At 42.0% G+C, this 27,440-nt stretch overlaps 1 protein-coding gene and 2 non-coding genes across 7 annotated transcripts; all 3 read left to right on the top strand.

The window, feature by feature from the left end:
- Nucleotides 1–1,053: 1,053 nt before the first annotated feature.
- On the top strand, nt 1,054–25,621 carry naca (nascent polypeptide associated complex subunit alpha). Of its 5 annotated transcripts, none has more exons than XM_034172832.1 (10): nt 1,054–1,130; nt 6,842–6,916; nt 15,832–16,682; nt 16,797–19,140; nt 22,870–22,955; nt 23,155–23,232; nt 23,334–23,480; nt 24,910–25,038; nt 25,160–25,282; nt 25,499–25,621. In XM_034172832.1, exons 2-10 carry the CDS (start codon nt 6,847–6,849, stop codon nt 25,511–25,513), a joined length of 3,843 nt encoding a protein of 1,280 aa, XP_034028723.1. In that variant the 5' UTR covers nt 1,054–1,130; nt 6,842–6,846; the 3' UTR covers nt 25,514–25,621. The 5 variants fall into 5 exon arrangements, with proteins under 5 accessions (XP_034028723.1, XP_034028722.1, XP_034028720.1 ...); XM_034172831.1 differs by having other exon boundaries at nt 15,832–17,954; nt 17,997–19,140; XM_034172829.1 differs by having other exon boundaries at nt 15,832–19,140.
- Nucleotides 23,011–23,084, top strand: LOC117513154. Its single transcript, XR_004561473.1, has one exon. It is a non-coding gene; the product is annotated as a small nucleolar RNA SNORD59 (small nucleolar RNA).
- On the top strand, nt 25,350–25,422 carry LOC117513155. Its single transcript, XR_004561474.1, has one exon. It is a non-coding gene; the product is annotated as a small nucleolar RNA SNORD59 (small nucleolar RNA).
- Nucleotides 25,622–27,440: the final 1,819 nt, after the last annotated feature.

The raw sequence follows: 27,440 nt of genomic DNA, 5'->3' as shown, positions 1-27,440 counted from the left end.
TATGACGTGACATATGTTACCCCGTAACGTGATAACTAAGCATGACACATGGTGCAAACTATTCCTTTTTGAAACCCTATTAACTCAACCAATAATTTGCATCACCTTTGAACAAAATTGGAGCAACTCTAACTTTTGACCCCTGTACAAACTGAAACTGAACTTCAATTGCTTAGTTATCATGTTACGGGGTAACATATGTCACGTCATAGAATCCAATGGACGTTGACGTTGTTTGACCTTTACTTTGGAGACCAAACATTCAACACAACAATCAAAACTATTCCATTTATTAATCCTATTAGCTTAACCAATAATTTGCATCAGTTTTTACCAAAATTGAAGGAACTTTAACTTTTGACCCTTGTACAAACTGAAACTGACCTTTGCCACCATTTACCCCATAACTCCTGATCATTCAGTCATAGATAATCCAAACTATATCTTTTTGGAATCTTTACGATCAGACAAATAATGTGGTGTAGTTTTCAAAATGATTTGCGCATTTTTAATTTTGACCCCTGTGTAATTCTTCAATTGACCCCTACCTGGCCACCTATTGAAAATTCAAGTGGCCCATTGTTTTTGTCAAAAGAGTAATATCTAAGGTGTACTTTTGCCACAGTTGGTGCTTGTATCACCATTTGAAGGATTCCTCTATAAATATTCTGTTATCTGCTGCACTAATAGCGAAGTGTGTTGTTTGGTTTCCTTAGCATGACTGATTATCACGTTTTACTTAATTGAATGCTAATTAGGAGAAAATTCACATTAAAAGTTGCAAATACTGACTAGCCCTATTATTACATTTGGCTCGTGGAGATGCAACTTTAAACATTAAAGTTGGTAAACTGTTCATTGTCTGCGGAATTTGTTTTGTTTATGCGAATGTTGTTCATGGTTTCACTTTTTCAATATTTAGTTTGTTTGTATATCCACTGATAAATTATGTCCTAAATATCACAAGCTACATTGTCTTGTTTGCATAAATAATGTCAAAAAAAAAAAAAAAAAAAAAAAAAAGCGCCTGTAAATAACCCGGAAAAGGAAAGCTCCTCACCGGATATTGTCACGAAACCGGGGTCAGGCTTTCTCTCTCACAGCCATCTTGGATACAACATCCCGAGTCGGTAAGTGTCTCAGTGTATAATCTGATGTCATCCTGTTGTGTTTCATATTGTTCAGTCTGTTATTATACATTCGTGCGCCCAAGTAAAATGCGGTCTCCATGTTAATACCATTATTACGTCCCTGTGGTCTGTAGTAGGTGAGCCGTTGTTGCGACACTTCGCAGCTCAAAATGGGGGGAGACTGACGGTCTACTTGTTCACTGGCAGTTGGAAACGGGTTGTCAGCACCGCAGTGAATCAATTTGTGTGGCAACAAACTACCCGTTTGGAACCGCTGAAGCTTGATGCCTGTCCATTTCATTTGTGCTTGCTTTCCCCCAGTGGAGGGAGGGAAACACTTTGCTAAGCTAGGTGTGCTAACAGGCTAAAGCATGGACTGTCACCTGTTCGACAACTGCTCCCCCAAAAAGTTACGACAGCTGCATCTGAAAGTGCTATAAATGTTGAGCGATCACCTAAAAAAATGTCTAGCTGTTTGCCGTCCGTTGTATTAGACTTGACAAAAGAGACGTGAATAGGCTACTTGTTCCCGTCATAATCTCACTGCCAGTTTTGTTTGTTTTGTTTTTTTTTTTCTTCCAGTTGTGGGATGCAGTATGGGTATTTGATAAAGTGAATTGAAGACAACTCGTTTAATGCGGTTACAGCTAAAATAGTTGTCATAATTGTCAAAATTATTTTCAGAATTATCTCTTCATAGATGTGATTGGTGGTGAGCTACCTGTTCATTACAGCATAAAATGTAGGCAAAGGCTATTCGCCCAACCGTTGGGCAGATAAGTCATACATTGAACATTACATGCACAACTGTTGGGCAGATAAATATGTCTTAGCTTATTTGCCCAACCTTTGGGCAGATAAATATTGTCTTTTGACACGTTTTGTGCATCTAAATTGTTTTTTTACACCACTTTTTTTAAAGCTCTATTGTGGCGTGAAAAGTGGCATATGTTTGACAAATTTAACAGCGCCGTCTTTAATTACTGTGAAAAACACAACAAACTTCATAAGCTTTTTGAACAGAAGCCTGTTAATGACGACAAAACCGTTTTTATGAACAAAATGCTGCTTGTTGCCTGTAAGATGGTGCTAGTTTGACACAGTTCCCAAACAGAACAGCTTTAGATCACAGCCCCTCCATGGGCTGTGATCCCTCCCGCAGCCGGCAAGAAAATATTCACCCTTTTTCCCCCCACGTTGAGACCGGAAGTGAACTTACAATTGCGCTCATTGGTTGGTTGTGGTTGGGCATATATGCCCGCGTATTTACTTTATTGAACCAACGGTTGGGCGTATAACCACTCCGTAAAATATACGCAATGCTAAAATACCTGTATGAGCCTTGTGTTCTCTATGTCAGGGGTGGTGGCCAAGTGGTTAATGCGCTTGGTTTCAGTTCAGAAGGTTCTGGGTTCAAATCCCACCCCTGCCACTTTTCTCCATGTAATGTGGAGTTGCGTCAGGAAGGGCATCCGGCATAAAACCTGTGCCAATTCAAGATGCAGATCCACCTTGGATTTGCTGTGGCGACCCCGAGTGCAAACAAGGGAGCAGCCGAAGGGACTTACTTAGCCTTGTGTTCTCTATAATTTGCAGTTTAATGAATTATTAAGATCCTGTTGTCTTACATACAATTTTTACATGTTCAATGAAGCACCTCTATTAATCATTCAATCAGAAACAATATTTATGTTTTAACAGCATCTGCAGGAGGCTTTGCGTGTATGTGAGCTTTTGACAAAAGCGGAAGTTATGCAAATCAGGGAATATTTGTAGATCCCCCTGTGAAAATTTACAAATTTATAGCCTTTGAAACACGAGTTGCTGCATTTTGAGGGCCACTTTGTGTTGTTAACTGAGACGTTAAATATCGTGTGACGTGTCATTAAAAAAAGACAAACAGAAAAGTGACCCTATGATGGTTAAATCACAGCATCGTGGATCCAAATCACAGCATAGGGGCCCCCTATGATCAACTGCGCTGTTGAGAACCCTGACTTAATATTGATACAGAGTGAAACTGTAGTATGATTTAATGTGTGCGATTGTGTTTGTCTGTCTATATGTGGCCCTGCGACAGTTCTGTCCATGGTGTACTTCTCCTGTCGCCCCAATGAGTGCTGGGATAGGCTGCAGCTTCTCCGTGACCCTAAATTGGAATAAACTGGTATAGAAAATGAATATCCCCAGGACTGATACTGCATCAAGTCAAACGCATGTGCAGTGACAAAAGAACAATTGCTCTTTTACAGGAGGGAGTTGGGTTTTCTTCAATGAAATAGTGTGTGTGTGTGGAGGGGGTAAATTAAACTATCACTAGTGGCACGGCTCTCCCTAAGCAGTGGCACAGTGTCGCTGTGCCATCATGCAGATTTTTAAGTTTAGGATGTTCCCTCTCTTTCTGTTTAGGTAATTTTTTTTTTTCACATTATTAAGAGTTTTGGAGCTTTGCCAAACCATAAGCCCAGGCGCTCTGAAATCTTCAGTCTGCGGACAGGGCATTCTTTTTTTTCTTTTTTTTTTTTCTTATTGCACATTTCATTTGCACTTTTTATTGCTGTGATTTATTCAGTGTTTAGTGTATATTTCTACATGCCGTACAGAGCAGCTCAAACCAAAGTCACATTCTGTGTTTTCTGTGGATACTTGGCGAATAACAAAGCCTTTGAGAAAACAGCTGTGGAGTGCAACATTTCCATAACAGCTGCACTGATAAATTAACTCTACAGCCTGTTGATAAAAAGTCTTATCAAATCTGAATATAGGCATTTTGTTTTAATAGGTAAACATGATTAATTTAAATTGGGCTTCCTTTCGCTTCATCTGCGGAGGTGGAGAGCAGCCAGTGGAGCAAACCACGTTTTAAAAAAATATATATGTAAACACACTGCTTCAATTTAAATGCATAAGTCCATTTCAGACGATCAGCACAGACCCTTTCTCTTAAAAGGCTTTATTTTACTCAGCATGTGGTTTTGTAAACTTGTAGCATCGCCTGCTACATTGATTAGCGCTTACATTAGTTATGGGCATGCTCTACGGTCTTCTTCTCTTTTTTTGGTGGGAGCGTTACAGTGCCACCTAGAGGCCTGGCATATGTACTACAGCTTTAAACGAAGCTTCGAGGCAAAGAATTTGCCTCAAACATTTTTTGTAATCAAATTATTCGAATTACTCGATTAATCGTTTCAGCCCTAGTATTCACAGTGCTTCACTTTTTCCACATTTCGTTATGGTACAGCCTTCTTCCAAAATCAATGAAATTCTTTTTGTTTGTTTTTTTTGTTTTTTTTCCCTCAAAATTGTACACGCGCACAAACAAAAAAAAAACTCAGGATAATATTAGTTTTGTCACCCTGATGGTGTGGAGACTGGTTCTGTTGCACTGGAAGCAAAAAAGCATCCCGCTCGGCTCTGATAAAGGACATTATGAGATACCTATGATTAGGAAACAATAAAGTACTTGTTGAAGGATGAAGCAGAAACATTTTACTTTACATGGCAAAAATGTATTGATTATTTTAACTAGGGATGGGTATCGAGAACCGGTTCCTTTCCGGTATCGTTAAATTATTCGATCCACCGACATCAATAAGCTTTTTGCTTAACGATTCTGTTATCGGTCCTTCAGAGTGGCCGTTGTTTTGGAGGGTGTTTGTCAGGAAAATGATCATTTTCTCTACATTTTTTACATACAACTTTTCTGCAGCGCGGCTTTGCTTTGAACCTTGAACCAATCGAAGCAGTGGTTCGCAGATTGAAGCAGTGCTTCGATCTATTGCTTCGTCTATTCTTTCTTTCGCTTAATTTTCCCCCACTAAAACCCTAAAGAGCATACGTCTGAGTATTATTTACCTTCTTTATGTTAAACCGACCTGTTATGGTCTTCTGAAATAGTTGATAGATGTATTTTATAACTTAAAAACGGGAGCGATGCTAGCGCGTTAGCATGTCTATGGCATTTTCAGTATTAAAAGTTAGCATTAAGCAGTTGCAGCTGTCATCACATTCGGGTGCATTTGTTTTCAAATTGTAATATTTTTTAAATTTTTTATATATATTAATAATCTAATGATTATTATATACAATATGTACTTGTTATATACAATTTTAGAGAGAGACAAAAAGAACCTGAATAGAAACACAACAGAAAATATAAAACCAACAATGAACATACATAAATAAATACATACATACATACAGAAGTGTTTCCTGTGAACACCTAGTGACTCTTACACCTCCATTTCATCCCTGTTTTATTTAAGTTTAATGACAATTTGTTTCTGTCAAACCGTATTTTCAGTGTGTTCATTTCTTCAGTGATTTCCTCCAGAACTATCTGCCAAGCTAGAAAACTGCTGCATCCTAGTAAGAGCAGAATACTACTGGAATGAATTTGAATAAGGAAAGATGGGGTTTTTTCTCACCAAAGTGGATGCTGCTCTCACTGCAGTTTATTGTCTCGAATAGTCCCAGATTGCATTTCAGAGCTTCTAGAATTCAAACATTTTTGTGCAGGTGGTGTTGGGGGGTAATTTTGGGTTTCAGCTTTCTTTGTTTTTCACCACTTTCATCCCTGAATGTCAATCGTGAGTCACTTTTGTGTGGATTAAAGTCACTAACTGGGACTCCTGTCTTGTTGTGAGAAAGAAACGAGAATCATCCTCCGTTCTGTTCACACAGCTCCAAACACTGCCCGGCTCTCTGCCGAGTCAAGTTGGAACGATAGAGTCCAGTCGGAATTAATAACTTCAAAGCGAAACACCGTTTTGTTTATTTTTATTTATGTCTGGAGATCAAGGATACAGTAGGATACATAGAAAACCTGTAAAGCCTACTTTTAGTACAAAAATCATGAGGTATCGATAAGGGAATTGATAAGGAATCGGATCGATAAGCAGAATCGATAATGGCATCGATCGATAAAATCTTATCAATACCTATCCCTAATTTTAACACATCTACATAACTACTTTATGTGGTATGGAAATGATTGAAGTGTGATGTCCTTTGTTGTTTGTTCTGTGTTTTATCTTTGTTTGAGTATATTATAAATGAAAAAAAAAACATAGAGAATAAAAGAAAATACTACGCACAATACCCCATAATGACGGTGTGAAAAGTATTGTTTTTGTTTTGTCAGACTTTTGCAAATTGAGTGAGAGTGAGTGAGTGAGTTCAGATGCAAAACCCAGTAACTCCAAAACCATAAATTTGTAGTTGACGCCGACATGTACTTGGTTGCCAAGGGAACCTTCAGTGTGCAAAATATGAAAGAATTTGAACAAGCTGTTCTCATGTTATTGATGAGTCTGTGCATTTGTGCATAGGGTTTTCTTTAAATCTCTATTTTCAACTGCATTTTTCTCCATTTGAAAAGAAAAAGGACTTACTGGGTTTTGCATCTGAACTCTTCATATATATATATCAACAAAACAGAAACCACATTTACAAGTATTCACAGCCTTTGCCATGAAGCTCAAAATTGAGCTCAGGTGCATCCACTTTCCACTGATCATCATTGAGATGTTTCTACAGCTTAATTGGAGTCCACCTAGGATATGTGGGGAAAAAGTGAGGGCACTATGCATACTTTCCGGATGCACTGTATCTTTTTGTTTTAAGAATGCGCCAACATTATTGACAAACTAAATTAGTTTGCAACAACAAAATATTGTTTTAAATTGCAGTTGTTTCTTTTCTGTTATCAGCAACTATGCCTGGTGAAGCCACAGAAACTGTCCCTGTTACCGAACAGGAGATGCAGCAACCTCAAGTGGAAACTGGTTCGTATATTCAAACTTCAATTGTGCATGCAGTGATGAACATCACAAAACTGTAGCAGTGGGTTCCACTAACTTGAGACCATACTAGCCAGTGGGAATCAAATTTAGTAGATTTGATTCAGTGAAAAGGCTTCTTTCTTGCATGGACTTTGAGAACTGATTAGGGATGCACCGATCCACAATTTTTCACTTCCGATTCGATCCCAATACCTGAATTTGGATATCTGCTGATACCTACCGATACTTTTCCGATCCCGTACCAGAGCTCTGTTTGCTTTAATATTATTATTTTCATTATTGTTGATTTTTATATGAGGATTTTCTTAAAAAGGAGACTTGAAACTTCAGCTACAATTTGACAGAAGGTGCATTTAAGATGAAAGCCAAAATTTGATGTTTTGGTGAAAGAATTAAGTACTTTCATTTTTTGTGGACTTTTGTGGCCTTATTTTTAGCGAACTTTTGTGGCCTTATTTTTAGCAATCAATCAATCAATTTTATTTATATAGCGCCAAATCACAACAAACAGTTGCCCCAAGGCACTTTATATTGTAAGGCAAGGCCATACAATAATTATGTAAAACCCCAACGGTCAAAACGACCCCCTGTGAGCAAGCACTTGGCTACAGTGGGAAGGAAAAACTCCCTTTTAACAGGAAGAAACCTCCAGCAGAACCAGGCTCAGGGAGGGGCAGTCTTCTGCTGGGACTGGTTGGGGCTGAGGGAGAGAACCAGGAAAAAGACATGCTGTGGAGGGGAGCAGAGATCGATCACTAATGATTAAATGCAGAGTGGTGCATACAGAGCAAAAAGAGAAAGAAACAGTGCATCATGGGAACCCCCCAGCAGTCTACGTCTATAGCAGCATAACTAAGGGATGGTTCAGGGTCACCTGATCCAACCCTAACTATAAGCTTTAGCAAAAAGGAAAGTTTTAAGCCTAATCTTAAAAGTAGAGAGGGTGTCTGTCTCCCTGATCCGAATTGGGAGCTGGTTCCACAGGAGAGGAGCCTGAAAGCTGAAGGCTCTGTCTCCCATTCTACTCTTACAAACCCTAGGAACTACAAGTAAGCCTGCAGTCTGAGAGCGAAGCGCTCTATTGGGGTGATATGGTACTATGAGGTCCCTAAGATAAGATGGGACCTGATTATTCAAAACCTTATAAGTAAGAAGAAGAATTTTAAATTCTATTCTAGAATTAACAGGAAGCCAGTGAAGAGAGGCCAATATGGGTGAGATATGCTCTCTCCTTCTAGTCCCCGTTAGTACTCTAGCTGCAGCATTTTGAATTAACTGAAGGCTTTTCAGGGAACTTTTAGGACAACCTGATAATAATGAATTACAATAGTCCAGCCTAGAGGAAATAAATGCATGGATTAGTTTTTCAGCATCACTCTGGGACAAGACCTTTCTAATTTTAGAGATATTGCGTAAATGCAAAAAAGCAGTCCTACATATTTGTTTAATATGCGCTTTGAATGACATATCCTGATCAAAAATGACTCCAAGATTTCTCACAGTATTACTAGAGGTCAGGGTAATGCCATCCAGAGTTTTATAGACTTAAAGAGAAAAGACAGCACTCTCTGTCTGTCTCTCCTCAATTTTCAATTTCAGTGGAGCTTTATTGATATGGGAGATATGTTTACATAGTCAAAGCAAGTGTTAACAGAGTAAAAATGAAATCCTCAGTTTCTCTCTGGCTGTCTCTCTCTGGCTGTCTGTCTCTCGCTCGAATTCTCTCTCTCTCTCTGCCTGTCTGTCTTATTCTTTCTCACTGTTTTCATGCTGCGCAAACTTCAAACTTTTTTGGAAACATGAAAACTTTGAACTGTAAAATAAGCGTATCATCACCAACATTTACGCGCAGGATTTTAATGGAGGCTTTTCTTTTTTTTTCCCCTTTCAGCGGACAGAATCTCTGTTCGCTGTCTTCCTCGGCTGCATGCTGAGCCGGGTTGGGGACAGTTAAGTGGCAAATTTTTAGCACACATTTTCAACAACAATTGAGTTAATTTTTGGGAAAATCCATGCTTGACGAACAGACAGTTTGAACCCGAGAGCCGAGCAGAAATTTGGCACTACCCGCAGCTAGAACATTACGGAAGAGAGCTCTCTCAAACAGCCCGGCTTCAGAAAACCTCCCCCCTCCTCCTCCCACTCGGCAGTAAACAAGCAGAGAACAAACAGCAGCAGTTGAGAGGATTCACAGTGGCTCTTCTCCAGTATTGGAAAATGTCGCGGGTTGGATCGGTATTTTCTGATACGTGAATTACGTCTGTATCGGAAGCCGATCCCGATACCGGATCGGTTGCAGCCTTAGAACTGATAACCAAAATTATGGATTTAGGGTAATTTTGGGGTGCTGAATCTGAACCTTTGCTCAGATTTCCTCCATCGCATCAGTTTTATTTTTTACAATCCGTATTGATGAATTATGCAAAAGCTGCTCATGCACTCACGAGTTTGCCACCACTAATCATGCACAAAAGCATAGTTTTTAAACCAGGTTCACAAAATATGAACAAGAGCCGTAATTTCGTTTATGGTGCCGAAGAGGTGTGTGACATAGCAGCTTTTGGTTCAATGCTTTATACGATAAATTTGTTTTCATATCTCCAAAACATGATGTGACTGGTAAAAACTAACACCATATTAAAATTTGACTTCCCCAAATTACCCAAAATCCATTGACAAACTCCATGCAAGAAAAATTGTTAATTTTTAGTGGTGATGGTCCTTGGTTTGAAAGGGGTAATCCAAGACCCCCTTTCATTATTTACGCATACTCACTATTGTTTGGTGTTGTACATTAACAACTGAATTTACCACTGTGCATCATGATGTGTGGTATTTGCACAATGAATGCCATAAACCTCTTTAACTTTGTTATGAAGTTCCCTCTTTAGCATTTACATATTTACTTAGATATTTTTTAGGCACAGCGGAAAGTTTTAATGCAAATGTAACTTGTAAATAATTGACCTTCATGGCAAACAAAAACAAAAAACGCTGTTGTAGCCGACTGAACAACCCTCTCTCTCTTTAATCTCGCTGCAACATTCAGATATGTAATAGCTCGGGCACACAAAATTTCGGGCACCACAGTGTTATAGCCTATAGGCAGGGGCGGTGGCCAAGTGGTTAATGCACTTGGTTTCAGTGCAGAAGGTTCCGGGTTCAAATCCCACCCCTGCCACATTTCTCCATGTAATGTGGACTTGCGTCAGGAAAGGCATCCGGAGTAAAACCTGTGCCAATTCAACATGCAGATCCACCTTGGATTTGCTGTGGCAACCCCGAGTGCAAACAAGGGAGCAGCCGAAGGGACTTACTTTTACAGTGTTATAGCCTATACCAGCATCCCATTGTAAAGCCAATCTCACTACCAAACATCAGACAGATACATGGGGTGAAAATTGTCTCGCATCATATTTTGAACATTGGCTTGCTAGCTTTTTAATGCTATTATGCTGCATTTACACATAGGCAGGACGTGTTACAAATGTAATTTTTCCATAATTCGGGGCACATTCCTGAGATTCTTAACATGACTTAGCGTATCTGAATAGGTTTCTTAACAGAGCATGTAGGTGCGTGATATTCGTGGAGCATGTTTTTGAATGTCACGCACCACCCTCATTTCCCCTCATGTCGTGGAGTTTACAGCTGAGCGTGTTGATGCGCGTTGATTAGTGGTGATCCTTAATGCAGCGTGACGGTGTTCCTAGTGGTTCCCGTGATGGTTCTTAGAGCCCAAACTGTCACGCATCATTAAGACTTGTCACGAAAACTGTCAAGTGTTGACACAAATTGAAACGCGGTGTCACATTTCACTGTGCGCCACTACGAATCACTTCTCTCACATGCGCACAATTAAACCCTGCTACACCACATTCAGTTTCATTACTGCAGAAAGACAGTGACGCCAAGTCGGCTAAAAGTCTCCGTCCAATGCTCCTCAGCGCGCTCCTGCAGGTGTTCCACTTACTGTTGTGCCTGATGTTCAGGAGAGTGAGTCTGAGCCAGAGGAGAGCCGCGTGTAGCCAGACATCTAGCTCTCTCTGTCTAGAGTGCCTTGATTGGAGAGTGGCGTCAACTCAGAACATGACGCTATTTTGGGTTCATCTGCGCTGAACTAATGAATGGACCTTTAGTGTTTTCAACATTTTTTTTTTAAATAATTTAACCACATACAGCAACACATCCAGGTACAGATATTATCAAAATAAATGTAAAAACAGTTAAGCTAACAAATTTATATAAATGTATGATTTTATTTAATTAATTTAAAGCCTGATTTATGTTGCTGCTGCTCTATATTTCCGTGTCATACAATGACGTGCGTGGCAGTTTTAAAGTTCTCCATCTCTGGATTATGCTTTATTATGGACTAATTTCACCCTCAAGCTTTTCTTTCTACAATCATCACCTCCAAATTAAAGATAAACTGTACATTTTCCTCTTTTACTGACTTCATGCTGTAAATGTGCAGACTTTTCTGATCCATTTATCAGCGTGCGCTATATAATATGATGGGAGATGAAGGATTAAAAGCAGAAAAGTGTTGAATCACAGCCATTTGTGTCTGATTTAACAGCTGCACGTCAGGCTGCCGGTCCCAGTCTGAACACAGTTTGAAAAAACTAAACAGTTGGACTTTTAATCACAGAAATGACTCCTCTCCCACTTTCCTCAAATCAGCGAGTGTCAGAGCTGAACTTTAATTTGTACCTCTGCACGTCCAGACTGCTCTGGGTTTTTAATGGAAATACATTGTGATTGGACGGGACATTTATCCGATGTGAGCCATATGTATATAATGGATTAGTTAAATCAGGAGGCGCCGAACATCTACGCAGAATCGTGCATCCCGATGTGTGCCTCATTAATGACTGGGTCAAAATTTCCTCTGAAATTTTTTTTCTGCCAAATGTATTTGATCCATTATCAAAATGTTACCTGCATGCACACTGTAAAAACTAAAAGTGATGAGAGACAAAGGATTGAAAGCAGCAAATTGTGAAATCACAGCCTTTTTCTGGGTCTGAGGATTTAACAGGTGCACTGCAGGCTATGGCTCAGAGTCTGAGCACAGTGTGAAAAAAAATAAACAGTCGGACTTTTAATAATGTAAATGTCCCAGGTCCCACATGCGAGGGGTTTAATGGAAATACATTGGGGTCGGACGAGATATTTTATCAGATGTGAGCGAAAAATCTGTCGTACAAAAACCGTTATATACCGTGTTTATTACATGGAAAACAATACAAAAACTTTGGGACTTTTTTTTTTTTTTTTTTTTTTTTTTTGGTCTGGTGACTGTGAATATCAGGTTTATATGTTGACTGTTTGGGTGAGTTTTACTGTACATGGGACTGAACAATAAATTTACATCTCAAAGCTTTGACAATGAAGACGGCTTCCATCCCACACGGCTGACTTTATTTTCCCACATTTTTCTTCTCTTCGGATCTGAAGGGAATCTGTACAACTTGAAGCCCTTGCTGTGTCTATTTGTGCATCCAAATGCACAGCAACCTGTCATTTTCAGCTAAATAAAATAGCTGGATTTGCATGCAGACATTAACAGCAAACACTACTTTGAACCCAAGATGGCACCATGAGTCATGTGACCGATTTTTTTTTTTTCAACTCGTCATGTTCCCACTCTCTCTAAAGTTGCACTTACTCAAGCATGCCTTTTCTTTATGTGTCGTGCTGGAGAGTAAACTCATCTCTAACTGGTGCAGACAGGACGCAAGAGTGGTGCCGATGCGTGCTATTGCGCACAGAGAATTTTGAAATGTTCCAAAAAATCTTTCACGCACAAATGTCATGTTATGTGGTGCGATCTAATCTCCTACACGACCTGCAGCTTGTCAAGTGGAGTAAACAAGAAGTGAACAGAGCAAGTGTTAACGTTGGCGAGTCGCATCAGAGCACAGCTCGTCTGAAGGATTATGACAAGAAGTTAAATCTATTATAAACATACTTTAACAGCTGCAGACAAGAAGGAAAGAACACACAACTGTTATCAAGCCATGAAAATGTAAACAAGACAAATAATAACCTTTTTAGATGGCTCAAAATGCGTTCTGCAGCTTGTTGGGCTCGCATGCGCGAACGGCTCCGGCTGCAGCCTCCTCTGTGATTCAGGAAGTGATTAGAGCCGTTTTCAACAGCCAATCTTCAGAAAAAAATTATTAACCCCCCATGAAATAATTGTTTTATATATGCAGCCTCCAGCGCAGAGCACATGGCAGCCAGTAGAACAAAGAGCGACGTCCAGCTGTGAACACAGCGGGTGGGATCGTCACGATGACATTTGTGCTATTGCGTGAAGCAAATGCATACTCGTGTAAAGCCCCTTTCATACCGGGGCTGCTTTGAGTTGCTTCCTGTGGCGTCATGATGACGCAGTAATGTCTGCGTCAGGTGCACGCAGCAGAGGGGAGAGAGGAGGTGAGAACGCAGAGTCTGCCTGCAGGTCCTTTGTACAGAGAAATCAGAGTGCACAGTTAGGCTGCAGCCAGACTGTGCACTCTGATTTCTCTTCTAGTTTATATTTGTTCTTGTGCTGAGCTGCAGGTCTGCGCACTGAGTTCTGTTATAGTTTATCTTTTTTCCTTTGACTGTGAGCTGCGTGTGGGAACGGACCGTCCGTGTGGAGATGTCTGGAGTTGTACTTGATGTGGACATATCCTGTCTCTGGCAATCAGTCTGTGAGCAGGACTTATGTCCTTTTTTGTCTTTTATTTGACACAATGATGCGAGCTGGGGAGAGCGAGGAACTGCAGCAGTCAGCCAGTTTTTTTTTTTTTCTTCTTCTTCTTTTAATTGTTCGTATGTGCGCGCGAACGAATCGTCCGTGAGTGAACTGGAGATGTCCGGACTTTTTACTGGATGTGGACATGTCCTGTCTCTGGCAATCAGTCTGTGAGCAGGACTTTTATGGACTTTGCAATCAGCATTTTTTTTTTTTTTTTTTTTTTTTTTTTTTTCTGTGCTCTTTTATGCGTGTAGTTTTACTGCATTGTGTACACAGTATAAAAACAATCCTGCATGATTTATACCGCGGGAACAATGGAACACAGCAGGAATCATAAATTGGCGTTTGGTAACATTGTATTGTGAGGACGTGGCTTCCAGCCACATTGAGTGCCGTCGCATTGCTCTGACTTGCACTGAAACCACTTCATTTCTGCGTCCTGTGCTCGACGCAGGAAAAAAAATTAAACATGTTTAATTTTTGGACTCCGATTCGCTTCGTCCTTTGTCTCCCTCGCACTGTTGTGGCGTTGAGCTACATAGTCTCAGCACTGGGTTGCTTCCACGTGGCGGCGTTATGACGACACAACTCAAAGTGGGCCCGGTGTGAAAGGGGTTTAAGTGCACCTTAATCAAGGCACTCTGTCTCTGTCTCCTCCTCTCCTTTCTGCACAACTCCACGGCACAGAGTCTGATGTTGAGCAATCTGGAGCGACGTGAACTGTTTAGCATCTGACGGTAGCATGAATATGGGGGGGTGTCTGGAGACAATTCACCTGATTCACAACATGACGCAACAGCACGGGACATTATTATTGACCATGTGTAATGATTCTTGATAATTCACCAGCGATACATAACATTAATCGTAACGCATGGTAACAGGTTGCACCAGTTCCTGAGGACTCCTGGCTTCTCTGCCCCGAATCATCACATTTGTGATCAGCGGCCAAGAATGTATACTTCATGGCACTCATGACTTAACGTCATTATGTGTAAATGCATCATTATCAAGCAGGACAGAACAAGCTTCAGCTGCCTCATGAGCAACATAAAATAAAACCTATAGTGGTCATTTTTGGTTTTCTTTATTGGAACATGATAGACACCTACTTACAAAGTGTTTCATTATGTCAAGTCTCACATTTTGTCAGCTTGTTGAATTTGCACTTCCCAGTATTGTTGTGTCCTCCTCATGCAGCTCTGAGTACAGAATTTCATTTGAAGCCCAAGGCGCAAAGTCTTTGTATGTTACGGCAATCAGTGTAATTTGATACAATCTTTAGATTAATGTATAATGACCCAAAAAACTGTCAGACTCGTATTTTCTTCTTTGTTGTCACTGGCTTGTTTTCGTCGCTTCAGTTTCTCTTCATATGCATTGATTCACTAAAGCGGAACAGCCAGTCAAAGTGTGCTCTCTCACTGACTGGTATCAGTGCCGATTCCACATGTCGAGTCAGCGAAAAAGCTGCTGTCGGAATGTGCGTATGTGCCAACCCTATGGGACACACTGAGTTGACTTGGCCAACTGTTGGCTTGGTGTGTGCCCTTAATAGTGCAGCGGATAACTGACAAAAACCTTTGAAATGGTGATGCAAGCACCAAATTTGGCACAAATTGACCCCTACCTGGCCGCCTATGGAAAATTCAAGTGGACACTCTGCTTTTCAAAAGAGTAATGTCTAAGGAGTATTTGTGCCAAATTTGGTGTTTGCATAACCATTTGAAGGATTGCTCTGTAAATACTGACTTATCTGCTGTACAGCAAGACGTATAGTGAACCACAGACTTGGCCGAGCTGCTAGATTGAGTACTCTAATCTGCAGTATCCTGAAATCTGCCTTATTTTGTCATTACATAAGGTATAGAACTGCAATGAAAATCCATTGTTAACTTTCATTTATTTGTTTACAGCCATTAGTTTTCCTTGTACATCTGTACTCAATATAGGATGTTGTTTTCCCTTGTAGAAGTGTGCTGTGATGTGCATTTTGAGTTTTGTTGTCTATTAAAACATATGATGGGAGGTGTCCTCTTGATCTAACCCTGAAGGTGTTTGCATCTTGGTTTGTTACATTAGACCTGCACGTGTAACACTTGGTCATTCCAATTTTTTAAAGAGTATCTTTGTGTCCATTCAGCTACACTGTCTGCCTCAGCTTCCCAGAAACCACAAGCATCTTCTGGCGCTGCTAAGCCTAAAGGCAAAGATGCCAAGAATATTCGGGGTTCCTCTACCCCAAAGGCTGTTCCTGGCAGAAGAAAATGCTCTTCTGTGTCTGCCTCTTCCTCCTCTCCCACATCTCCTAAATCTGCTTCTTCCTCTACCCCTTTGTCCCCCATGCGATCTCCCTTAGCATGTTCACCTGGCAGCTCATTTACTGCTAATCAGGGTGATCACTCCACCCCAAAGATTGTGAAGGCTGGCAAACAAGGAAAGGCTAAGAAAGGAGAGGCATTTGTATCTCCCCCTATGGAGTGTGTACCCTCAACTGCCGTTGAAATCCCAGTTAGGCCAAACCTAGAGTCGACTGTTGGAATGAAATCTGCCTCTGTTGAGCCAAAAAAGCAGCCTGTTGCAGTTGCAGCCCCAGCTGCTTTTAAAGTTACTTCAAAACCTGCTGTAGCAGCTCCAGTTTCATTTACAAGCACTCTTCCTTGTAGCCCTCCAAAATCAACTGAATTGAAGGCATCCCCATCAAAAGTTGTTCCTGACACTGCACTTTTTGATGATGATCTACCTCCACTTATCCCACCCCAAAAACCGATCAAAATGCCAGTGTTCTTACCTTCTGCTGAGAAACAAGAAAAACAAGCTACAACTCCAAAATCATCCATTGAAATCAATCCTGAGGTTGATTATGTTAAGACTAAACAGCATGCATTTGTTGAGATGACAAAGAATCCTACTGAGCCCATGTTGGGACCTGCTGATGTTCCCAAACCAGTATCTCATCCAGCTACTGAAGCCAACCAGATAAACATTAATGCTGCTCAACCAGCAGCTGAAAGCAAACAAGATCCTTCTGATACATCAGCAGCACAGGCAAATCTTGCTCCTGCAGATGCTGCTAAGCAAACAGTCCAGCTAAAAACTGTTCTCTCAGATGCCACAAAGCCGGTGTCTGAGGCTCAAGTTGCTCCCATAAAGGGTGTTCAGGCAACACAGGCCAAAGCTGCTCCCGCTGAGGTTGCCAAGCCGGCAGCACAGGACAAAATGGCTCCCGCTGAGGTTGCCAAGCCGCCAGCACAGGACAAGGCGGCTCCCGCCGAAGTTGCCAAGCCGCCAGCACAGGACAAGGCGGCTCCCGCCGAAGTTGCCAAGCCGCCAGCACAGGACAAGGCGGCTCCCGCCGAAGTTGCCAAGCCGCCAGCACAGGACAAGGCGGCTCCCGCCGAAGTTGCCAAGGCGGCAGCACAGGCCAAGGCGGCTCCCGCCGAAGTTGCCAAGGCGGCAGCACAGGCCAAGGCGGCTCCCGCCGAAGTTGCCAAGGCGGCAGCACAGGCCAAGGCGGCTCCCGCCGAAGTTGCCAAGGCGGCAGCACAGGCCAAGGCGGCTCCCGCCGAAGTTGCCAAGGCGGCAGCACAGGCCAAGGCCGCTCCCGCCGAAGTTGCCAAGGCGGCAGCACAGGCCAAGGCGGCTCCCGCCGAAGTTGCCAAGGCGGCAGCACAGGCCAAGGCGGCTCCCGCCGAAGTTGCCAAGGCGGCAGCACAGGCCAAGGCCGCTCCCGCCGAAGTTGCCAAGGCGGCAGCACAGGCCAAGGCCGCTCCCGCCGAAGTTGCCAAGGCGGCAGCACAGGCCAAGGCCGCTCCCGCCGAAGTTGCCAAGGCGGCAGCACAGGCCAAGGCCGCTCCCGCCGAAGTTGCCAAGGCGGCAGCACAGGCCAAGGCCGCGCCCGCCGAAGTTGCCAAGGCGGCAGCACAGGCCAAGGCCGCTCCCGCCGAAGTTGCCAAGGCGGCAGCACAGGCCAAGGCCGCTCCCGCCGAAGTTGCCAAGGCGGCAGCACAGGCCAAGGCCGCTCCCGCCGAGACCGCCAAGGCGGCAGCACAGGCTAAAGCGGCTCCCGCCGAGGTTGCCAAGCCGCAAGCACAGGCCAAGGCGGCTCCCGCCGAAGTTGCCAAGCCGCCAGCACAGGCCAAGGCGGCTCCCGCCAAAGTTGCCAAGGCGGCAGCACAGGCCAAGGCCGCTCCTGCCGAGACCGCCAAGGCCGCTCCCGCCGAGACCGCCAAGGCGGCAGCACAGGCCAAGGCGGCTCCCGCCGAGGTTGCCAAGCCGCAAGCACAGGCCAAGGCGGCTGCCGCCGAGGTTGCCAAGCCGCCAGCACAGGCCAAGGCGGCTCCCGCCGAGGTTGCCAAGCCGCCAGCACAGGCCAAGGCGGCTCCCGCCGAGGTTGCCAAGCCGCCAGCACAGGCCAAGGCGGCTCCCGCCGAGGTTGCCAAGCCGCCAGCACAGGCCAAGGCGGCTCCCGCCGAGGTTGCCAAGCCGCCAGCACAGGCCAAGGCGGCTCCCGCCGAGGTTGCCAAGCCGCCAGCACAGGCCAAGGCGGCTGCCGCCGAGGTTGCCAAGGCGGCTGCCGCCGAGGTTGCCAAGGCGGCTGCCGCCGAGGGTGCCAAGGCGGCTGCCGCCGAGGTTGCCAAGGCGGCTGCCGCCGAGGTTGCCAAGGCGGCTGCCGCCGAGGGTGCCAAGGCGGCTGCCGCCGAGGTTGCCAAGGCAGCTGCCGCCGAGGTTGCCAAGGCGGCTGCCGCCGAGGTTGCCAAGGCGGCTGCCGCCGAGCCGGCTGCCAAGGCGGCTGCCGCCGAGCCGGCTGCCAAGGCGGCTGCCGCCGAGCCGGCAGCCAAGGTCAAAGCGCCCTCCACCGACGCGCCAGTCGAGGCCGCCAAGGCCAGAGCAGCACCCACCAAGGCTGCCAAGCCGGCTGCACCTGCTGAGGGAGTAAAGGTTAAAGCGACCACAGCTGAAGCCACCATGCCAGCAGAAAATGGCAAAATGGCCCCCTCCGAGGCCACCATGCCGGCAGCACAGGCCAAACAAGGTACAGAACTTAAACAGATTCCTACTAAAATTGTCAAGCCAGAAGCAGACGTCAGAGCACCTTTTAACGTGGTCACATCGGCTGCAGAACAGAAGTCATGTGCTCCTACTGAACCAGTAACTGACGCTAAGTTGCCTGTTGGGGTTATAGCTGCACCTACAGAAATTGGAGAGCAAAAGGTGATTCCTGTTGTTAATTCAGTGGCTCAGCAGTCATCTGCTCCCTTCGCCCCCTCTCCTGTTGAACCTGATGTTCCTGCCCCAGTTCCCCGTAAACTGACGTTTGCTGAGGCAGTTGCAAAACCTGCACCTGTTAAACCTGGGCTTGAGGTAATCTGTACAGCTCCATCTGAACCCTTCTCTTCACCCAAATCTGACACCCCAGCTATGGTGGATCCTGTGATCAAGAATGACAAGGGTATTTCCTCTTTGCTGTTTTGTCCCATCTGTTTTATTCCGTTTAGTACATTCTGTAAACTTGTCACTTAAAGTATTTGGTTTAATATTCTCATCATAGGAAAAGGTTGTCTGGGGTCTATTTGGTATGCAGTTTCATAGCAGTTATGTGATTTAAATTGATTATTTTGGTCATAGTTGGTGCTGCCATAACATTTCTGTATCCTTGAGCTTTTCCACATTTTTGTAATGACATAAAAATCATACCCTTTAAACACACAGTGCAAACTAATCTCTACAACATAATAAAAATATAAAAGCCAAAACATCGGTGTGCGTACGTACACATACCTTATAAACGATTTAATCATGACTTTTACAGCCAGGTTTTCTTTGGACAAGTCAGGAGATGGCTACATGAACATTTCTAAGTCACTGAATGTGTCTTGGCCTGTAATTACTGCCAAAGATGCATCAACAAAGTGTTGCACAAAGGTTGTGAATACTTATGTACATGTGATTTCGTAGTGTGGGGGGGGGGGGATTTTTGGAATAAGGCTGTAATATAAAAAATATATGAAAAAGATGAAGTAAGTCACGTTTGTTTGAAATAGGACAATGCATATTAATGAACATGGTTACATGTAAATATGCCGGATTGTAGCAGGATGCTAATTTCCATCCGTAGTCCCAGTAACATAGAAACAGACTAAGAACACACAACATACCAAAACAAATCAATCATGACAGAAAACAATTAAAACCGAATATACATACAAATATTTACAAATTCAAAGTGGCAACAATTGATCGTTAATAAGCAGCCGACAGGTGGAGGAACCAAAAGAGTTTTATGATGATGGGTGATTGAGGTGCAAAAGTACTGCATTAAAGTGACAAGTGCTATGTGCAAAGTGCTTCAGTGTCTGGTTGAATTGCGTGTTACAGTACTGCGTTGTACTGCACGTTGCCCAATACACTCATTTGCACATGCACAAGTGTAAATATTGCACAGGGTGTCCTACACAAGTTTATTGTGTAAAGACTACTAAGCCATTTATTAATAACATAAAGTACACAAGAGCATTGTGTACATATAACTGGGAAAAAAAAAGAAAAAAACTTGAGTGGTTCCTCCACAGTTAGGCTACAGATGGTTGCATGTCTGATTTGCCAGTAACCAAGCTTTCAACTGTCCTTTGAAGGTTCTGAAAATGGTGCTCTCCCTGATTGTGACTGGGAGGTTGTTCCAAGCTTGCCCACCTTTTACGGATAATACGTTCTGACCAAAGGTGTTCCTTCTATGAGTAATCTCACATTCACCTCTTGTGTCAGATCTTGTACCATACCCTGTGAATCTTTTTATGTGGATGAATTCTTTAACAGGAGTTGGTGCTGGTCCATGTAAACATTTATGTATGAAGCAGGCATATTTGAATACCTTCAGATTTTCGAAGTCTAGAAACGTATGCTTTTCCAGAACCTTACAGTGATAAGAATTAGATTGTCTATCATATATCTTAACTGCTCTATTATACAGCTGCTCTATGGATTTTAATGGGCTGTAAATGTCCAGTTAGTGAAACAGTAGTCAATATGTGAGAAAGCCATGCAAAAGAGATACGTTTTGGCTGCATTAGTTGTTAGAGAGGGATGTATATGTTTAAAATTTAGTAAATTAAATTTTACTGTATTTTTGACTTTTTAAATGTTTTTTGAAGGAGACGTTTGAGTCCAGAATAGCTCCAAGATATTTAAATTGAGATACTGTGAATACTTTCCAGATGCACTGTAAAAGCACAAATTGCACATATTTCAAAAATTTCTGATTGATATCCCCCAGACCTTGCAGCTATGTACTGCAGTCCTAGAAGGTTATGAACAAAATTTTCAGTTGTTTTTCTTTCTTCCTCTTCCCAGGGGCCACTCACATCTTTCTAGTATATATGTGTTAGTGGTGTACAGGATTAGGTTTATTAACGCCCACCTGGCCTGCGGGGAAACAATGCAGAGTGCATCCTCTGTGCAAAATGCAATGTCTTTCAGTGAAGTAAATTATTGTCTGTCATAAGAAAAATGCCAGGCTGAATTTTCACATATTACTTTTTGATCTGGTTTACTCGTGCTTATTGCATTGTGTGGGGGGAGAGAAAAGGAGAGAAAGAATTTTACGATTGACACTGAATGCATCACACACTTTGGGCATGTGCACGCACAGACCACACAGATTACATTTTATTTATTTGTAGTAGGAGTAGTACATTTTATTAAATTAATTTTTATTTTTTAGACAGAGTGGGGTTGCCGATTATAAGCAGAAAAGGTGTTGGTGATTGGCGGTCAAACAAGCAGCTGTTCAACCACCAGTTTGAACCTATATTGTGTTGTGCCCCAGCTACTAATATTCATGAAGACAGGGTGTGGCCTGTTGCCTATTTGCTGCGTATTGATACGTCCTGCCCAACTGAAACATAGTAAGTCCCTTCAGCTTCTCCCTTTTTTCACTCTGGGTCGCCACAGTAGATCAGATGTGGATTTACATGTTAATTTGGCACAAGTTTTATGCCGGATGCCCTTCCTGATGCAACTCCACATTGCATGGAAAATGGGCAGGGGTGGCTTTGAATTGGGAACCTTTTGCTCTGGAAACAAGGGCACTGGCCGCTAGCCCCACAGGTTATAGGTTGACCTGCGCATCACTGGCGTGTGTGGTTGTGATGGACCTTTGGTTTTGCCAGTTACATAGCTTAATGATGGGAGGTGATGATCTAGTGGTTAAGCGTTCAGGCTTCAGACCAGAGGATGCTCTGTTCAAAACCCAGCCAGACTGGAAAATCAATAAGTGCCATTGGGCAAGGTACTTAATCACCTAGTTGGTCCCGGTGTGCAGTGAGCATCTCCTTGGTGCACCCAGTCGCCATAGCAAGTTTGGTGTCGATAGCTTAATTATTGTGTGGCTGCGTATAGCGAGCACACTCCCATGATCAGCTTTATATATTGGATGTAATGTTGTAGAGGTTAGTTTTCACTGTGAGTTTGAAGGGCACAATTTTAGAAATTTTAATATAAATAAGCCTTTTTTATGTAATTATAAAGTTCAGACATGTAAAAGCTCAAGGAAGCACATCCTCTTGCAGTATTGTATCAATCATACGTGTGTTTGTGTGTAATAGTTGAATTGCCTCTCGGGGATAAAATTTCAATATCAGACTGATGCAACACTCTGGCATCAGTCTGATATTGATGGTAAAATGCTTTTATTTTGAACTTGAAAAAAATCCTGCTATCAGCGATGTATGAATCTTTGTTGGCAAGATCCTTGACATGACAGGTTTCAGTTCTGATTGAGGTTTTAGGTAGAACTCTCCTTTAGGAACAAAATTTGATTCTGTTGATTGTCACTGTGTAATAATAATTAAACAGACAAAAAAAATGGTTTAAAACCTTACTTCCAGCAAAACTTTATCTCTTTCCTCAATTCTCATCTCTGTACTTGGTCATTTAGTGTCATTTTTCTCCTTTAACATGGCAGTAGTGTAATTCAAGAGCTTATGACTGTTCAAGACCTCATGGGCCAAGTTGAGCTGCTACGTCATGGACGTTCTGAAGGTTTCTTCTTGTTGTCGTTTCTCTTGTAATTCACTAAACTACTGTCATTCCAGGGGATTGAAGCAGTTTTGTTTAAAATAATTAAAGGTACACTTAAATGGTGGAATGATGTAATTATTGTTAACATTTGTGGTTTCTGTAGGATCGGGCACAGAGTCGGACAGTGATGAGTCAGTCCCAGAGCTGGAGGAACAAGACTCTGCACAAACACAGACACAGCAAGCGCAGGTGAAAATTGAGTCCAGTATGGACTTTAGTACCACAAGAGGTCTTGGTCTTTGACTCTTCTTTGATGATTTGCACATTGACTTTCGTTCTTCTGAGTCAACTGAAGCCAGCATTTGTGTTCTGAGAAGAGACACTATCATTTTAGCTTAACACTTTGTCACTTTTAGTTGAAAAATGTTGCGTGTCCTGCCTGTTGTAGCTTGCAGCCGCTGCTGAAATAGATGAGGAACCTGTAAGCAAAGCGAAACAGAGCCGCAGTGAAAAGAAGGCACGAAAGGTAAGTCTTATTTTATATTGTTTAATTAATGACAACATATGGTCCTTTGTGCACAATGCTCAGCAGTCACCACATTTGACAGTTGACTTTATTTCACACAGGCGATGTCAAAGCTTGGACTCCGGCAGGTAACAGGTGTCACCAGAGTCACCATTCGCAAGTCTAAGAACATCTTGTTTGTCATTACTAAACCAGACGTCTACAAAAGCCCAGCATCAGACACATACATCGTCTTCGGTGAAGCTAAGGTGTGTAACATTCAACATTGACATGCATTGTTAATTCATCCATTTGAGACTTGTCATGTGACTATGTTGGAAGTTTCAAAGTTCATTGGGTTGGGGAAGAGTTTTAGATGATGCGAAACTGCTTCGACGTTTGGCATTTTAATTTTGTTTCGTATTTTCCCTTTAAATTTCAAGGTGGAGTTAAAATGATACAAAGTGATCTTATGGCATTAGTTGGGCCCATTAACTTAAAAAAAAAAATCATGGTATTGTTAGGAAGGGGGTTTGGGTGTGATATCCAGTTTTATTATATGGCTGTGATCAGGGTTCTAGCTAGGACCATTTTAGTGCCGAATAAATTATGTGATAGCGCGCACTAAAATATTTTTGGCACACCATATTTTTATTAATTTTGGGTGGTTTTTAATCCATTGAACGCAAGGATAATAAACAAAAAAATATATTTATGTTGTAATAATTGTAAGATCAAAGTTATTTTTTTGCATGTTTCTGTCAAAGTCTAAGATAATAAATTAAGATTGAAAATGCTAAAAACACAATATTTAATGGACATAGCATTTGTAATCTTCTTCAAAAATGACACACAATAGTTTTTACGCCAGTGAAGCAGGCAGTTTTTCTGTCATCCTGACAAGTTTTTTTTGTTTTGTTTTGTTTTTTTTTCCTTCAATGATTTGAGTGGGATTGCATTACTTTTTCTTTTAAACAATATAACACCTAATTGTCAAACCTGCTGTTTTAAATGAAAAACATTCTGAATCAGTTTCTCTTTATTTTCACTGACGCTGTGCCCCTTGTTCTCTCGCTCTCTCTCATGCATCTGCTGTTTTGAAACTCTGAACTTTTTGGAAACGCAAAGCCTTTCAACTGTAAAATAAACTAAATTTCTGAATGTATCTTCAAACACAGACACAGAACGACCTCTGGAGACGTTCATGGTGGGGTTCTTTTTTTTTTTTTCTTTCAGCTCAGAGTGGAGCAGAGATGTTTCCAGCTGCTCCCGTTCACAGCTCTGTGGCCACAGAACGCGCTGACTGTCTATCTGCTGTTGGCGATTTGATACAAAGAAAATGAGAAATATATTTCTTATTACTTTAATTATTGGTTTACAGTTGCAAAACTATGATGCTATAAGCTTGAAATGCGATCGAATTGGAACATTTTCAGCAACATTTCAGTTCATTTTTCAGAAATTGTGCTATATATATATATATATATATATATATATATATATATATATATATATATATATATATATATATATATATATATAAGGAATTAACCTCATGCTGAGTTAACAATCCTTTAGTACAGCTGTTTTTAGGGATGTCAAATTTTGATGATACCCTCAAGCAGTGAAGGTAAATTAATCTTTGCTGTGGTGCTTGAAAGATGTTCTGAGACCTCTCTCTCTTTTCCCCTGCCTTAGATTGAAGATCTTTCCCAGCAAGCCCAGCTGGCTGCTGCAGAAAAATTCAAAGTACAGGGAGAAGCTGTATCAAACATCCAAGAAAACACACAGACACCAACAGTACAGGAGGAGAGCGAAGAGGAAGAGGTAAGAGTGGGTTTCTTTAAATCTGAGGCATACATGACAAATTTTGCGCATTTTGTTTTTGTGTGTGTTTTTTCTGATTGTGTCTTTGCTTGTGCGATGTCTTGCATAATGTTTAATTTAGGTTGATGAGACTGGCGTTGAGGTCAAGGATATTGAACTCGTCATGTCACAAGCCAACGTATCTCGAGCAAAGGCTGTACGTGCCCTCAAGAATAACAACAATGACATTGTCAATGCTATTATGGTAAGTGTTTCTGAAATGTTTTAAGTATGAATAAAACTGTTTCTGATTCAGAAGTCTTATTTTTAACTCTTCAGTGATGATTTAGTACAGTGACTTTCGTTCTTCTGATTTGGCTGAAGCCAGTTTCTGTTCTGAGAAGAGAAATGTTAATGTTTTTTTTTTTTGTTTTTTTTTTAATACATTTTTGGACACTAACACATTTTTCCTTCTTTTCAGGAGTTGACAATGTAATGGAATAATGGCAGCAAAGATGTGAAGATGTTTGCTGGTTTAATCTAAGATTGTTTATACAGTTTGTACTGCAGATGGAAATAAACGTGTGCTTGGTTAAAATGGAAATTTTGGTAAATATTTTTGGACATGGTTGTCCTTTGTAGGACAGCTAATAATGTTTTGTGTTTGTTCCCCCCCCCCCCCCCCCCCCCCCCCCCCAACACTACTTTATGAGAAGTGTTACAAACATACACATTATGAAGTGAAGATTTTTGACCGATTTCTGCTTTGTACCTGATGGAGCCAGCAACAAAGGATGCGTGTAAAGCTATTACTAATATTTTCCAGGAATGTACTTCACAGTTTAAAAAAGCAAACAAAAAAAAGAAGCTGCAGCATCATATTATGATGGGCTGCAATTAAGGAGTGTGGTGTGAGCTTTATTGTGAAAGGATGATGCCGTTGCAGTGCTCTGAATAATGATAGGCAGACTAACTAGGACACTATCCTTAATTTCAGCATAAGGGCTTGTGTCCATATAGCATTGTCCCAGACAGGAAAGCAACAGCAGGGTGCTTAGGAGCACTTCATTCCAGTTTTCTTTATTTTGGGAGGAGTGGAGCATGGGTTTTGTTCCTATGGTGACAGTGAGGCACCAATGACTGGTGGGAGTGAAAAACACCTTCATGACAAGCATTTGGAGTCCATCAAATATGCTTCCATAGATATTATTCCCCCCACAAAGTACTTTGGGGGGCACAGTTCACAGTAAAACCCTTCGTACACAAGGAAATTGAGTCCCATGTGCAACTGGAAAATCATGGCAGATGCCAAAGGATGCTGTAGGAATGCACAGTGCACATCTATGTCATACAAGGAACACTCATCCTGGGTGCTTCCACCAGGATGCTGTGGTCCCCCTGAAGTTTTGAGTATGTTCAGATAGTCTGTTGTGTCCCCCAAAAAATTGCCAGGATGCACAAGGGTTACAAAAACACCTTTCTGTGTAAGTGCTTCAACCTCCCTTGTATGTTTTCCACGTAGACCTGCACTGAGCAGGTTTTTCCTGGTGTAACAGCACAGAATGCCGAAGAATTATGCCGCAGAATTAACAAGCCAGTTCTCACACCTGGGGGTCAAAACAGGTGAGCAAATTACAGGGCAGCAAAACCTCAGTTTGTATATGGATTTCCATCAAAATTTGTTTCCATGTTCCATTTATTTCATCATGCAAAACTAACTTTAAAAAAAGTGTGTGTAATGGCTTTATTTTGACATGAAACATGGTCCTCTCAAAACATGACCTTGTGGAGTAAATCGAGCGCACCCCTCTACTGTTGTGTTTAATGGCAGCCGGTATCCTTATTGTTGCATTGCTGCCACCTTCTGCATCAGTCTATTATAGCAGTACTACATCCTCTCAAAGCCAACACTTGACCTGTCACTTGACCTTATGGCTAAAATACTTCATACAGAAACTTTGGGGTGTGGAGGCAAAAGTTAATGAAAAGTCAGACAAATTGACAGATTAAATAACAGGCTTTTAATTCAAGGCCTCGAAGAGATGCAAAGTCAATCAATACAGCAGAATTTTGGATAAGTGTGTGCCCAGAGCAGTTCTAAAGGTACTCTTTTGTACGCCAGCTAGGGCGGGGGCACAGCAAGCAGACAAATACACATGAATGCATTTCATCTTTTTCCCATGAAAGTCATAAAATGAAAAATTTTACATGACACTTGACCATTTATGATCAGAGTCAATTATACAACAACAATCACACTCATATAAATCAAACATTCCAATATCACGAAAACATTGATTTAAAAACATCAACATCATTACATCATCATCTGGTTTCAAATGACACCATACACAAGTTTCCAAAGTACAAAACATCAATACAAAATGAGTCAGGTTTTGTCATCTGTGTTGGAGTGGTTGTAC

This window comes from Thalassophryne amazonica, chromosome 6 (genome assembly GCF_902500255.1).
Source record: "Thalassophryne amazonica chromosome 6, fThaAma1.1, whole genome shotgun sequence".
In the NCBI taxonomy this organism is placed as follows: Eukaryota; Metazoa; Chordata; class Actinopteri; order Batrachoidiformes; family Batrachoididae; genus Thalassophryne; species Thalassophryne amazonica.
The sequence above is the reverse complement of the archived record's forward strand: the minus strand, read 5'-3'. Positions and strand labels throughout refer to the sequence as shown.

Bases quoted from the DNA above. Each gene is read 5' to 3' on its own strand.
- naca (XM_034172829.1), top strand. From the start codon at position 6,847: ATGCCTGGTGAAGCCACAGAAACTGTCCCTGTTACCGAACAGGAGATG. The intron at 6,917-15,831 runs GTTCGTATATTC...GTGTCCATTCAG, and splicing joins GCAACCTCAAGTGGAAACTG to CTACACTGTCTGCCTCAGCT. The intron at 25,039-25,159 runs GTAAGAGTGGGT...TGTTTAATTTAG, and splicing joins AGGAGAGCGAAGAGGAAGAG to GTTGATGAGACTGGCGTTGA.